At 36.0% G+C, this 14478-nt stretch overlaps 1 protein-coding gene across 5 annotated transcripts in view; it reads right to left on the minus strand.

Annotated features, from left to right (window-relative positions):
- Positions 1-14478, minus strand: part of SPATA7 (spermatogenesis associated 7) — a 61743-nt gene that overhangs the window by 38337 nt on the left and 8928 nt on the right. For all 5 annotated transcript variants that reach the window (XM_027844636.1, XM_027844633.1, XM_027844635.1 and 2 more), the window contains one exon: positions 13319-13366. In XM_027844636.1, coding sequence (XP_027700437.1) covers positions 13319-13366 — 48 coding nt within the window. The remainder of the gene's footprint in view (positions 1-13318; positions 13367-14478) is intronic.

The following is a 14478-nucleotide window of genomic DNA, read 5'->3' on the forward strand; positions in this document are numbered from 1 at the left end:
GAAATCTGTTTTGCATGACTACACTCGTATAATCTATCTACATCAAACTGCTTGCCTTCTCGATGAGGGGGGAGGGGAAGAAAGTAAGGAGAAAACTTTTAGACTCAAAATTTTAAAAGACAAATGTTAAATTGTTTTTACAAGTAATTGGAAAAAAATAAAATAATTTAAAATATTTTTTAAAAGTGAATGTAACAATAATATAAAGATCAAATATGACTGAAATGAAGAACTATGAGAAGATACCCTAAATCGACCCCTTTTTAGAGGTGGGAGGAAGGTCCACAGATGTTACACATTGCATTATATTTTTGGACTTTTCAATATACCGCTCAGTTATGCTCATTTTTTTCTCTTCTTTAAAAAATATTTGTTATAATGAGATGATTTTCTGGGAAGGGAGGGGAAAGTGCTGGAGATAACATGATGATGTAAGAATAAGAAGATATCAATTAAAACATATTTTAAAAAAAAAGGAAAAAATGAGAAGAGAACCTAGCAGTGACAGATCTCAAACTATATACTGTGTAACTGTCTAAACTATAACTGTCTAGCCGTCAAAACAATTTGATACTAGGTAAGATACAGAGATTGATCAGTGGCAAAGAATAGGTACACAATATACAAAAGTGAATGAACACAGTAACCTAGTGTTTGATAAACCCAGAGATCACAGCTATTGGGGCAAGAACTCACTGTATGACAAAAAACTGTTGGGAAAAAGAGAAAGTACTCTGTCAGAAACTAGGCACAGACTAGTATTTCACACCATATGCCAAAATAAATTCAAAATGGATACATGATTTAGACATAAAGGATGGTATCATAAGGAAATCAGTACAGTAAGGAAGAAATTAACTGTCAGATCTATGATTAGGGGAAAGTTCATGACAAAAGAATAGATAAAGAAGTTCCCAGGAGGTAAACTTGATTACATAAAATTAAAATTTTTCCACAAATAAAACCAATGTGGCTAAAATAAAGAAAAGCAGGAAACTGGAGGGAAAAATCTTTGCAGTAAGTTTCTCTGATTAAGATCTCATTTGTAAAATATATAGGGAATTGAGTGAAATTTATAAGAATAAGAACCATTCCCCAATTGATAAGTGGCCAAAGGATGTGAACAAGCAGTTTTTCTGAGGAAGAAACCCAAGCTATCAGTAGCCATATGAAAAAGTGGTCTAATTCACTGATAATTAGAGAAACGAAAATTAAAACAACTCTGAGGTACTACCTTCATAACCATCAGACTGGCTAAGATGACAAAAAGGAAAATGACAAATGCTAGTGGGGGATGTAGGAAAACAAGTACATTAAGAAACTGTTGGTAGCACTGTGATCTAGTCCAGCACTTTTTTTTTTGGCTAGGCAATGGGGTTAAGTGACTTGCCTAGGGTCACACAGCTAGTAAGTGTCATTTGTCTCAGGCTAGATTTGAACTCAGGTCCTCCTGATTCCAGGGCCAGTGCTCTATCCATTGAGCCACCTAGCTGATCCCAGCACTTCTTTAACTGTGTGTTATGACCCACAGTTTAAGAAGTGCTGATAGGGGTAGTGAGTGGAAAAAGTTTAAGAAGCCCTGATCTGGTGTAACCATTCTGGAAAGCAATTTGGGAGCTATGCCCCAAAAGCTACTAAACTATCCATATTCTTTGACCCAGAGATACCACTACTAGGTCTGTACCCCAAAGAGATCAAAGAAAGAAGAAAATGACCCATATGTACAAAAACATTTATAGCAAATTTTTTTGTTGTGGCAAAAATTGGAAACTGAGGGTATACCCATCAAGTAGCAAATGGTTGAACTAGTTATGCTATGTGAAAGCAATGGAATGGTATTGCTTTTTAAGAAACAATGAAAAAGATGGTTTCAAAAAAATATGGGAAGACTTATATGAACCGATGCAAAGTGAAGTGAGCAGAAATAGGGAACAATTTATATAGTGACAGTAATTATCTATCCTTAAAAGACTTAGGAACACTGATCAACACAATGCCTAACATTTCCAAAGGATTCATGATGAAATATGTGACCCACTTCTAGAAGTAGAGCCAATGGACACACAGTGAAGAATAAAGTATGTTTTCTTTTCTTTTTTAATTTAGACATGGCTAATTCTGAAATTTGTTTTGCATGTTTATACATATTTGTAATGGGTTTCATTTTTCTTGCCTTCTTACTGGGTGGAGGAGGAAGAGAATTGGAAACTGAAAACAAAATAAAAATTGAATTAAAAATAATAAAAACCAAGAACCAGCATTATCTGTAATGGTGATAAAAGTATAGGCTTTTCCAATAAAATCAGAGGTAAAGCAAAGATGTGTCCAATATAACACTAAAAAATGCTAGCAATAGCAATAAGACAAGAAAAAAGAAACTAAGGGAATAAATGTAGGCCAAAAGGAAATATCACTTTTTGAAGATATGATTCAGCAAAGTAGCAGGATACAAATAGACCCAGAATTTCTATAAATTATCAACAAAATCCAGTAGGAAGACAGAGAAAGAGAAATTCCATTTAAATTAACTACAGAAAGTATGATCCTTATGACCACAATAATAAAACACTTTACAATTTGTAAAGACAGATCCAAATAAGTGGAAAATATTAATTGCTCATGGGTGGACCAAGCCAATATAATAAAAAATTATAATACTGATCAAATAAATGTACTTATTCAGTGCCACATCAAACAACCAACCAAAAGATTACTTTAGAGAGATAGAAAAAAAATAACAAAATGGTAATACAACATCAAAGAATACAAAAAAGTGGGGAAGAAGGAAACCTATATGCCAATTCTCAAACCCTGCTGGCAAAAAAATCAATCATCAAAACAATTTGGTACTGGTTAACAAATAGAGAGGCTGATCAGTGTAACAGATTATGTACACAATATACAGATGCAAATGAGCACAGGAGTCTACAGTCTGACAAATCCAAAGATCACGACTATGGAAAGCAGTCTTACAGCAACTGGAGACAGACCAACATTTCACATTGTATACCAAGACAAATTCCAAATGGGCAAATGATTTAAACTAAAGGAGAACATCATAAGCAAATAAGAGGAACAAGGAAATTATCTTTCAGATCTATAGATAGGAAAAGGGTTCATGACCAAACAAGAGATAAAAACCACAGAAGATAAAACGAACCATTTTAATTACATAAAATTTAAAAATCTTCCCCAACCCCAGCAAAATCAATGTAGTTAAAATTAGAAGAGAAACAGATAAATGGGGGAAAAACTCTACTGCCAATTTATGACAAAAGTCTCATTTTAAGATATTGCTATTGTTCAGTTGTGTCTGACTCTTTGTGACTCCATTTAGAGTTTTCTTGGCAAAGATTCTAGAGTGGTTTGCCATTCTCTTCTCTAGCTCATTTTAATGATGAGGAAACTGAGGCAAACAGGGCTAAGTGACTTGCCCATGGTCACATAGCTAGTAAGTGTCTGAGGTCACATTTGAACTCAGGAAGACTCATCTTCTTGATTTCAGGCCTGGCACTCTATCCACTGTGCCACCTAGCTGTCCCAGTTCTGATGATTTAGAACTCATTAGATGAAAAGTGTTATGTAAGTAAAAATAAATTATTCATTTGCTCAACACATATATATCGAGAGCCTACTATGTGAAAGCAGTGTGGGAAATAAAAAGATGCATATGAAACTCATGGAGTTCCACATCTTGTAAGGGAGATAAGAAAAGTACAAATGTAACTACAAGACTATGGATTAAATTCCAAAAAGTGGCACAAAAAACATTATAAAAATTTATGGGAAGAGTTAATTTCTTGCCTAATACCCATGTAAGGTTTCACAGCTGGTATTTTGCATGGGTTTTGAAGGTGTAGTATTTAAATAGGGAGAAATAAAGGTAAAGGAAAACATAGTTCTAGGCAGAGAGAACAAAGGAATGGAAAAGGTGACAGATTCAAGAAATACTGAAAAAGATGAAGAGGACTTGAGAACTGATTCTGTGTCAGGAAGGGAAGAGGAAAGGGCAAAACATGACTTCAAAATTTTGTGCCTGGTGACTGGCAGAATGGTGGTACCTACTGTTGAATGAAATGTGAAAGTCAGGAAAAGAAACTGGTTTTGGAAAAAAAAGATGACAAAATCAGTTTTAGACATGTTAAGCACGATGTGATGATGAAGCATTCAAGTGGTAATGTTGGCAGGCATTTGGAAGTGTGGGACTAGAAGCCAAGAGGAGGGGTGAGCTTATCTTCATAAAAGTATGATTATTAATTCAAGTTACGGAACCAGATGAGATTACCAAGGCAGAGAATATAAAAAGGGAAGAGAAGAGGGCCAAGAAGAAGGACCTTACATTTAGGGATCAGGAAAAGGAAGAGGGATCAGGGTCAGAAGAAGGAGGAAAACCAAAATAATGTAGAACCATGGAAGCTAAGGGAAAAAAAAGTTTGAAGAAGGGATGTTCAAACAGTGTCAAATACTACAGAAAAGTAAAAGACAATAAATATAAATAGTAATAGTTAACATTTATATGGCCCTTTAAGGCTTGCACTTTATATCTTATGTCATTTGATTTTCAAAACCCTGTGAGTTAATTGCTATTATTACCTCCATTTTACAGATGAAGAAATGGAATCTGAGATTCATAAGATCATAGATTTAGAGCTGGAAGGTGCCTTAGAGGCCATTATTTTATACACAAAAAAATTGAAGCTCAGAGGGGGTGACTTGCCCATAGCTTAATAAGTGAGGTAGGACTTGAATTCAGGTCTTCTCAACCCCAAGTCCAGCTCTATCCACTAGAGTACTACATGCTCTAAGTCCCTGGGTTATTTCCATAGTGAAGTTCTAGAAGAATTGTAGGAGCATTCCCAAATATTCAAATGGATCTGTGATCTTACTAATTTGTTCCAACAATTCAGATCATAACTTATTCACAGCTGCTCATCCTGGGGGCTCTCATTCACATTCTCCTCTTGATACAGGGAGCCTTCTCAACATGCTGGAGGCTTCCTCACATTCTTCTGACATCACAAGGATACCAGTGGCACTTGAGCTAATCACTTGGTATCCTTTGCCCTCACCACATGAGTAGCCCATATTCTCCCATCAGATATTTCCCCAATGACATTATCATTTCTATTCTTCAAAGTTCCTCACTAGTTATGTTTGAGCCTGTTCATACCCACATTGTATCTCTCCTCTGACCTCTCTCTATATGTAACAATATTAATTTTCAATTCTTTGGAGACCACTGCATTCCATGTCTTAAAGCCACAGAATTACAGGTTTAGAGTTGGATGGGATGGCAAAGGCCAACTAGTCCAGTCCACTAATTTATTAGTGGATGAGGAATGAGGAAAGTGAGATCTAGGGAATTAAATTACTTGCCCAAGGTCACACAAGTAGTAAGCATCAGAGGCACGATTTCAACTTAGGCCACAGACTCCAAAGCTAGTACAACACCAACAGAATGTTAGAATGTTAGCATTAAAAAGGTGGCTTTTTGTTTCCAGACCTAGCCTGGGGTTACTAAAGGAACTCTGCCATTTCCTGAAGGCAATTCAGCCTATTCTCCTCCAGTTCAATTATGTGCCCCACTCATCCATTTGTACTCTCTGTCCTAAATATACACATTTATGGAAGAACTCTAGAAACTGTCCATCAAAATGTATGTCAGAATCTGAGAAACAGGGCATTCTTTATCCACTTGGTCTTTCCCATATGGATGATTAGGCCAAACTTTGAGAGGTTACAGATCTCTTCCAGGAAGCTCTGTAACATTCTGGGGCTTGGGCCTCAAAATCCACAACACATCCTTTTTTATCTGAACTCTGTGCTGGATCTCCTTCATCACAGTAGTGATTACTTTTGGAAAGCCTACATCTACATGTTTTATGCATAATTGGTAATTTATAACCAGGGGGCTTTTGAAGAGTTTTTTTCTGCTGTTATACCTTTCAAGGAATCTGGAATGATTTTGATAACATGGATGGAGGCACCTTGCTGGAGAAGAGCCTTTAAGACTGCATCTTGCTCCACTTAATCAAATGCTTTATCATAAGAAACAAACAATAAGAACAATGAGATTTTATACTCTTTCCATCTTTCAGTTAATTGTGAAATGGTAAAGAAAAGTTACATTGTTGAATATTACCTGTGAAAGCCTGCTTGTTTTCCTATGAATACTCTCATTGAGGGTGCCCTCGATTTGTGTGTAAAGTAAACCATTCTCATAAATATTTTGTAAATAGGAAATTTAGGCATTTATATTTGTAGTTACTGATTTTCTCTGTCATCTTTACTAAGTATTAATAAGGTATGAGATTTTCTTCCATGTCTTTGATATCTCCTCTCTGCCAGATAACTTCAGAATTGATACCTCAGTACACTCAGTAGTGTTCCAGTGATAAGTAAATAGATAAGAGATTAGTGTAAGAGTAGGGGATAAAGAAATGAAGGCAGTCAGGGTAGAGAATTTTTTTTTTTTTAAAGCAAAGACATTTACTGAAATGGCATAGCATGAACAAGGGTAACCAAATATTTCCCCCATAAACCTAAGGAGCACTCTTCCACAAAACCATACAGCATTAGTGGGAAGAGCAGACACAGATAGTGGATAAATAAGCAGAGAGGTCAATATGCAGGAAATATATTTGATAAAGGCAATTCACATGTTTGGTGTTACCTGTCTTTCCTCTTTTTGTGGTGTTCTTAACTGCACCCCTTGGACAAGCTACTGCTGGGCTTCTGGACCCTGTTCTTCCATGCAGCTAAATTCTATTATGGGCAAAGCATCTCTTACTGGGAAAGTCTGCTTCACTGCAAGACACCACTGCCAAGGGGGAGAGGCAACAGAATATAAATTCCCCAATACCAACCCACTGCACTCTGGAAGAGGTGCAAGGGAGGTGAAGAGTGAGTCTTTCTCAAGAGCTAGTTCTTCCTCCATAGATAGCTTTTTTTCCTTCAACTCTCAGAGCTCTTTTCTTCAGAGCTAGCTTTACAGATTTGTTCTTGCTTTTTATTCTTTAAATTTGTAATAATATCTTATTTTTGCATAATTCAGATTTCACTTTTTTTGTAATTGCCCCTATTATTTATTTAGTTAAGAATTTACCCTTTAGACATAGGTGTATACAAGGATAGATCAGTGTATACAAGGACGAATCAACTGATAGGCCACTATACCAACAAAGCAACAAGGTCCATTCTCTTCTCCCCCTGCCCCCTAACAAGAAAAGTCTATTAAATAATGAACTACAGGTGGTAAGTTTAGAAAATAAAATTTTTTTAAGTTTTCACTCCAAACTTAATAAGAAAAAATTAAATACACCTACAAAATAAGGAACAGAGTCTTATATAAAACCTTTAACAATATATGGAACCATATGAATTAACCAACAACAGAGAAGCAAGGAAAATACTGTGTGTCTGTTTAGGTCTGAGATTCTACTTCTGACTTCATTTTGCAAGACCTCAAAAAGGTCTTTTCATATTTCCTTAAATGCTTCATAGTGATCATTTTTATGGCACAGTAATATTCCATTTACATTGATATACCATAATTTATTCAATCATTCTTAGAAATGTAAGTTGTTTCTTATTTTCGCTATTACAAAGAATTATGATCATTTTGTAAAGATATGTCCTATTTTTGGAAAATAATTTTCTAGGAAAAAAATCATAGTTATTAAGTCCTAGCAATCAAATGATTAGTTTTGTAACTTTTACTACATACTATCATTGCTTTCTAAAATACTTTGATCAGACTTCAGTTTCACCAAAATTGTATGAGTCCTTGCTATATCAAACCCCTTCCAATATAGGCCTTTGTTAATCTTTTGCCACTTTTTGCCACTCTGACGAGTGTATGGTGGCAGCTTAAGGTTTTTCTGCTTTATGAGTACCAGATTATTGAGGAAATTAGGCAACTTTTTCTGTGGCTATTTAAAGTTTGTATTTCATTGTTTATAGTTCCAGTGATCTTTTCTCACTTCTCATTCTTCTTGGCCTCTCTGCAGCCTTTGGCACTGCGTATCAACCTCTCCTACCTGACACATTCTTCTAAATTTTGGGGATGCTACTCGTTCCTAATTCTTCTGCTGCCTATCAGACTGCTCCTTCTCAGCAGTCTTTGCTGGATCTTCTCTTCTAGATCAGATTGATGCCTCCAATGTGGTGGCCCTCAGGGTTCTGTCCCAGGCCCCCTTCTGTACTGCTTCACTTGGTGATTTCATCAGCTCCCATGGATTTAATTACCATCTCTTCCGATGATTTTCAAATTACCTATCCTGACCCAAACTCTCTGCTGACCTCCAGTCTCACATCTCCAACTGCCTTTTAGGTACCTCAAACTGGATGTAATAGTAGACATCTTAAACTCAAAACACACAAAACAGAACTCATTATCTTTCCCCCTAAACTCTTCCAACTCCTCCTATTTTCCCTATTACTGTAGAAGACACCACCATCCTCCCAGTCCCTCAGGCTCACAACCTAGGTGTCATCCTGGCCTCCTCACTATTTCTCACCTCCCCCTATATCCAATCTGTTGACAAGGCTTGTGAATTTCACCTTTATAACATCTCTCAAATAAAACTTATTTTCTCCTCTGACATCACCACCACAGTGGTGCATGCCCATATCACCTCTTGCCTTGATTACCACAATAGTTTGCTGGTGGGTTGACCTGCCTCAACTCTTTCCTCTCTCCAATCCATTCTCCATTCAGCCCCCAAAGTAATTCTCCTGAAGTGCAGGTCTGACCACGTCACTCCTCTATTCAATACAGAGCTCCATATTGCCTCTAGCATCAAATACAAAGTACTCTATTTGTCATTCAAAACCCTTCATATAACCTTGTCTCTTCCTACCTTTCCAGTTTTTTTATAACTTACTCCCCCCAACACGTACTCTTTGATCTAGCAACACTGGTCTGCTTCCTGGCTGTTCCACGAACAAGGCATTTCATCTCTTGCCTCCAAGCATTGTCTCTGGCTGTCCTCTACGCCTGGAACACTCTCCCTCCTTATATTCAGCCACTGGTTTCCTTGGTTTAAGTCATAACTAAAATTCCATTATTTTACAGGAAGCCTTTCACAACCTCTCTTAATTCTAGCACCTTCCTTCTTTTGATTATTTCCTATTTACCTTGTATATAGCTTGTCTGTATATATTTGTTTACATGTTGTCTCCTCCGTTAGATTGTCAGCCCCTTGAGGACAGACTGCCTTTTACCTTTTCTTGTTTTCCCAGTGCTTAGCACAGTGCCTGGCACATAGTAGGCATTTAATAAATATTTACTGATTGAATGATTATAAGTATGTGTTAGGAGTTTATATGTATAGATTTTGGATGTCAGACTTTCATACTGGCATATTTATTACAAATATTTTCCAATATTTTAATTTTAAAGATATTACTTTTTGTTGTGTGAAAATCTTATCTTTGTATAATTAAGACTATTAATTTTGCCTCCAATGATTTGAATGATTGATAAAAATATCTTTTTTTCTCCAAAGTTAAGGCAAATGTATTATTCTTTTTTTTTCAAGTTCATTAAAAAAATATTTAGGGCATTGATTCAGTTGGGGTATATGGTCTAAACTGTAGAGGTGGGGAACCTGAAGCCTCGAGGCCACATGTAGCCCTCTAGGTCCTCAAGTGCGGCCCTCTGACTGAATCCAAACTTCACAGAACAAATCCCCTTAAAAAAAGGATCTGTTCTGTAAGACTTGGACTCAATCAGAAGGCCACACCCAAGGACCTAGAAAGCCACATGTGGCCTCGAGGCCACAGGTTCCCTACCCCTGGTTTAAAGTATGGATTCCAACACCTTTCTTGACATGCAGTTGAGTAGAAAGGTAGCAAAGCAGGCTTGAAGTCAGGAAGATCTCAACTGAATACTGCCTCTGTGACCCCAGGCAAGGGGTCTTTAATCTCTGCAGTCTGTCTCCTTGTATGTAAAATATGGATAATAATGATACCTACCTTACAAAGTTGTTGTGAGGACCAAATGAGACAATATATGTAAAGCATGTTGTAAGCCTTAAAAGTGTTACATATGTTAGCTATTGTTATAGTGAACTGAAATTCCCCAGTACTTCTTTTCTCCTTAAAAATGTTTTGTTGGTACTTTTTGTTTTTCATGCTATTATTTTCCAAATATACTTCTCCACCCCTCCATACCTCTGAACAAAGATTGTAGTAAGACAGACCATCAGAATCACCCCAAGAGCACATGTATGATTTATCTGCTACATATGGGGAAGAGGGAAAGTGTGCTCCATATTGGATTCTCTGTAATCAAGACTGGTGAGGGCATTTAATCTGAGCTGATATCTTTTAGGGATGTTTTCATTTCACGATGCACTCTCCTGTTTCTGCTTGCAGTGAGCTGCATTAGTAAAGGTGTAAGTCTGGCTGTATTTCTCTGAATTTCTCATATTCATCATTTACTGTTTTTCTTTTGACCTAGACCTATGATTTCACTGGTGCAACTTGCTTCTGGTGAGGATATTTCCTTAGCACAGGGCTAGGAACATAATAAACACTTGTTGACTGAACTATTATTCTGCACCTCACAGACTTAGAAAGTTGTCTGTGGCAATGAGTAGTGAAGGGGTTTTCTCAGGTTTCCCAACCTGTAGGGACTTCCAGGGCTTTTTGACTCCCAGTCTAATTAACTTTCTCTCTACCATCCTGGACTATCTTTTGATCATTTCTCAACACCATAATATTTTCCCCAGGGTTTCTTTAAGTGGACTTGTCAAATGCTTGTGTACTGGGGTCTAATTCTGAGTTATTTATCCTGTTCCACTGAGCTATTTATTTTTTTCTCTTGTATCAGATGATTTTTTATAAATATTGATTTATATAGCAAATTATGAGTTTTGGTGGTGCCAACTCCTCTTTATCAATTCCTTTTTTCATGAATGAATTAAAATTTATTAAGTGTTTACAATGTGCCAACAGAGTCCCATTGTTTTATTTTTCCTTATAAAATCTTTTATGATTTTATCTAATTATGTGAAATAACTTATTAGTATTCAAATTGGTATTATAATATCTGAAAATTAGTTTTGGGGGGAAAAGTTAGTTTAGCAGGTATTTATGTTTTTATTATATATTTGTGCCACCTAGTCATTAAGAGGGGATATTACTCTACTCTTTGATTTTTGTCAAAATAATTTTGAAGTTGTCTTTGTATAATTATCTTGTATTTCTTGATAAACTGATGCACACATTTGATTCATTTTGTTGTTTTCATAAAAGGTATTTCTTGATACTTAATTGCAGCATGCAGATGATTTTTGTGGGTTTATCTTATATAATGGGACTTTAGTAAAGACATTACTTCCATTTTGGGGGCTCAATTGATTTCTTAAATAAAGCACCTCCTGACCTTCTTTCCCTCTCAGGCCCTCCTCCCAGCCATTAGTGCTTTCTTCCTCCTATTCACTTATCTGCAGACATGCTCTATCCCTCCAGGAGAGTGTAAACTTCTTGAAGGAAGAATGGCTTTATTTTTGTCTTCCCATTCCCAGCAGGGAGCACTTGATAAATATTTGTTGAGTTGAATGGAATTGGCAGATATCTAATAGAAAAACCAGATCAAGTGCTACTGCCAAGAGGGACTTTGAGCTTATTGAGCTGTCAGGTTCTGTTACAAAACAGACAGCATTACTGCAGGAGGTTTTGTTCCTGTGGGGTAAATGGGACCTAGAGCTCAGGAAGGAAGAAAGAAGTCTGCCTTGGGGGACACAGACAGCAAGAAGGGCAAAGGAGCAATTCCAGGAACCAAGACCAAGGCACAGGAAAAGATGGAGTTCTGAAAGGCCAGCCAGATTCTGGTGAGACCAAGTAAAGGCAAAATGGACTCAGAGAGACACCCAGACATAGGAAACTCACTTTCTGCTCAGTCACAGCATTTATTTGAATATGTATTTCCAACTGGGATAAGTAATAATTTAATTCTACAATAATAGAAGACTTAACAAGCATAATCTCCAAGAAAATTACATTTTTGTGCTTAAAATAGCTACCTGTTCTCTACATAAAATCTACCTGGTTTAGCTATTCTAAACCATACACAACCAAGTCAGTATTATGCTTGCATTCTCACTCTCCCTCACTCCCGAGAGCCAATCAGTTGTTAAATCTTACTGTATCTACCTCCACAATATCTCTTACATCCAACCTCTTGGTTTTATTCACACAGCTACCTCTTTCAGTCAGGCACTCATCACCTCTCACTGAGGTTATTACAACAGCCTCTTTGCCTCAAGTCTCTCCCCATTCCAGTTCATCCTACGCTCTGCAGCCTTTGCATTGACCATCTCCCATACTTAGAATATACACCCTCCTGATGTCATAGAATCTCTCTCTTATATTAAGACAGAGCTCAAGCACCACAATTTTATGTGAAGCCTTTCTTGATCTCTCAAACTGCTCGTGCCTTCCCTCACAAACTACAGTGTATTTAATTTATATTTATTTGTACTCATTATCTTTCTACTTATTCTGTATATACTTATATATGTACTTATTCTCTTCTCCATTAGAATGTAAACTCCATGGTAGTGGAGATTAGTCTGTCAATCAATTAATCAATCAATCAATTTACAAGTAATTATTTAGTGCCTACTTTGTGCCATATACTGTTAGGAGTTAAATTAATGCTTGATTGATAACCATTTCTGTAAAGGTATATAATATTTTCTTCCAAGATAATCTATATTAAGAATGATTAGCTTTAAATTACAACAATAAAAATGAAGTTCAAACTGGAAAACATCATTTTAATGCTCTCACTACTATTTAAATAAGCACATATCCCATGACTGTTTTGCTTGATCTTTTAATAAAAATTTCTTGGCTTAAATTCAAATTATGTGGACCTATGATAACTATAGGTATCAACTGGCATCCTTAAGATAATTCTATTAGGTAGAAGTGTCTGATTTTAATTACTTAGTTATTTTTCCTATTTATGCTGTATATAGTTTGTTTGTACATATATGTTTGCTTCTTGTCTCTAATGGACTGTGAGCTCCTTGAGGGCAGAGACTATCTTTTGCCTTTTTTTTGTATCTCCAGAGCTTAGCACAGGGCCTGACACATAGTAAGAGCTTAATGCTTACTGTCTGACATGATAAAACTGAAGCCCAGAGAGGTAAAGTGATATGACCAATGTGATATACCCAGCTAACGGGTGGCTGAATCAAGACAAAGCCTAAATCTTCTGTTTCCTAACTTAGTGCTTTTTACAGTTTATGTCCTATACATAAAATTATCAGTGCTTTTACTAAAAGGCAACAAGATTACTTACATTTAACGCTGGAAGTCATGCTTACTGGCATTGAGCAATCTACAACAGCTGAAAAGGAAAAAAAACATATAATTTTATAATAATTCTAAACTGAATATTGGTTAAATTAGAAAAAGTCCTCAAGAACATTACATTTTGAAAAATTTAGCAAAATCAAAACCTTTTGTTTTTCTCTAGATTATATATATTCATAAGTATTTTGATCAATGCTTAATTTTTTATGAACTCAAATAATTATTTCAGAATCATCAATAAAATAATTTATTTATAATTCAGCATATTTTACTTTTAAAGTCCTATAAATCCATGTTTTGGGCAGCTAGGTGGATAGAGTGCTGGGCCTGGAGTCAGGAAAGTCCATCCTCCCTCATCCTCCTGAGTTCAAATCCAGTCTCAGACATTTACTAGCTGTGTGACCCTGGGCAAGTCAATTAATCCGGTTTGCCTCAGGTTTCTCATCTGTAAAATGACTATAGAAGGAAATGGCAAACCACTCTAGTATCTCTGCCAAGAAAGCTTCAAATATGGTCATGAAGAGTTAGACATGATTAAAAAACAACTGAACAAAAACCCAGGTTTTAATGCTTTGGGGATAATACATTAAAATAGTTTAATGTTTTACATTCAACACATTTTCAAAGTTTATATAGATTTTACAGAATTTCAGAAGGCATCTTAAGATTATCTAGAACAACTATCATTTTACATATGAAGCAATTATGGTTCAGAGAAAGAGATTTGCACAAGGTCACATAGCTATGTAGTGACAGTTCACACAGGAATCTAGGTCTCTCACTCCTAGTCAGCGATCTTTCCAATTAAAAAATACATTCTATTTTAGGCTTCCATTCTTTAGAATACTAAATATTCCTTAAGCTAGTGATTGAGGGGTAAAAAAAGACTCAGTAAAACTGTGAAATCTTTTGGATATGCTAAATAACTTTTGGATAGAGGGCAGGATGGAAAATAAACCTAGAGAAACTGTTGTGCTAGAACTGAAAGCTATCATAGATTTATTAATATTAATTTTGATAACAAAATTGGGGATAGCAGGAAGTCCAAATATTTTGAAATGTAACACTAACCTATGGCTGAAGGAGAGCTTTCTTTCTTTCTGAACCGGTAGTTAATTTAAAATATTTTAAATGAGTTAGGAAATA

Source organism: Vombatus ursinus, unplaced genomic scaffold, assembly GCF_900497805.2.
Source record: "Vombatus ursinus unplaced genomic scaffold, bare-nosed wombat genome assembly UNPS02014945.1, whole genome shotgun sequence".
In the NCBI taxonomy this organism is placed as follows: Eukaryota; Metazoa; Chordata; class Mammalia; order Diprotodontia; family Vombatidae; genus Vombatus; species Vombatus ursinus.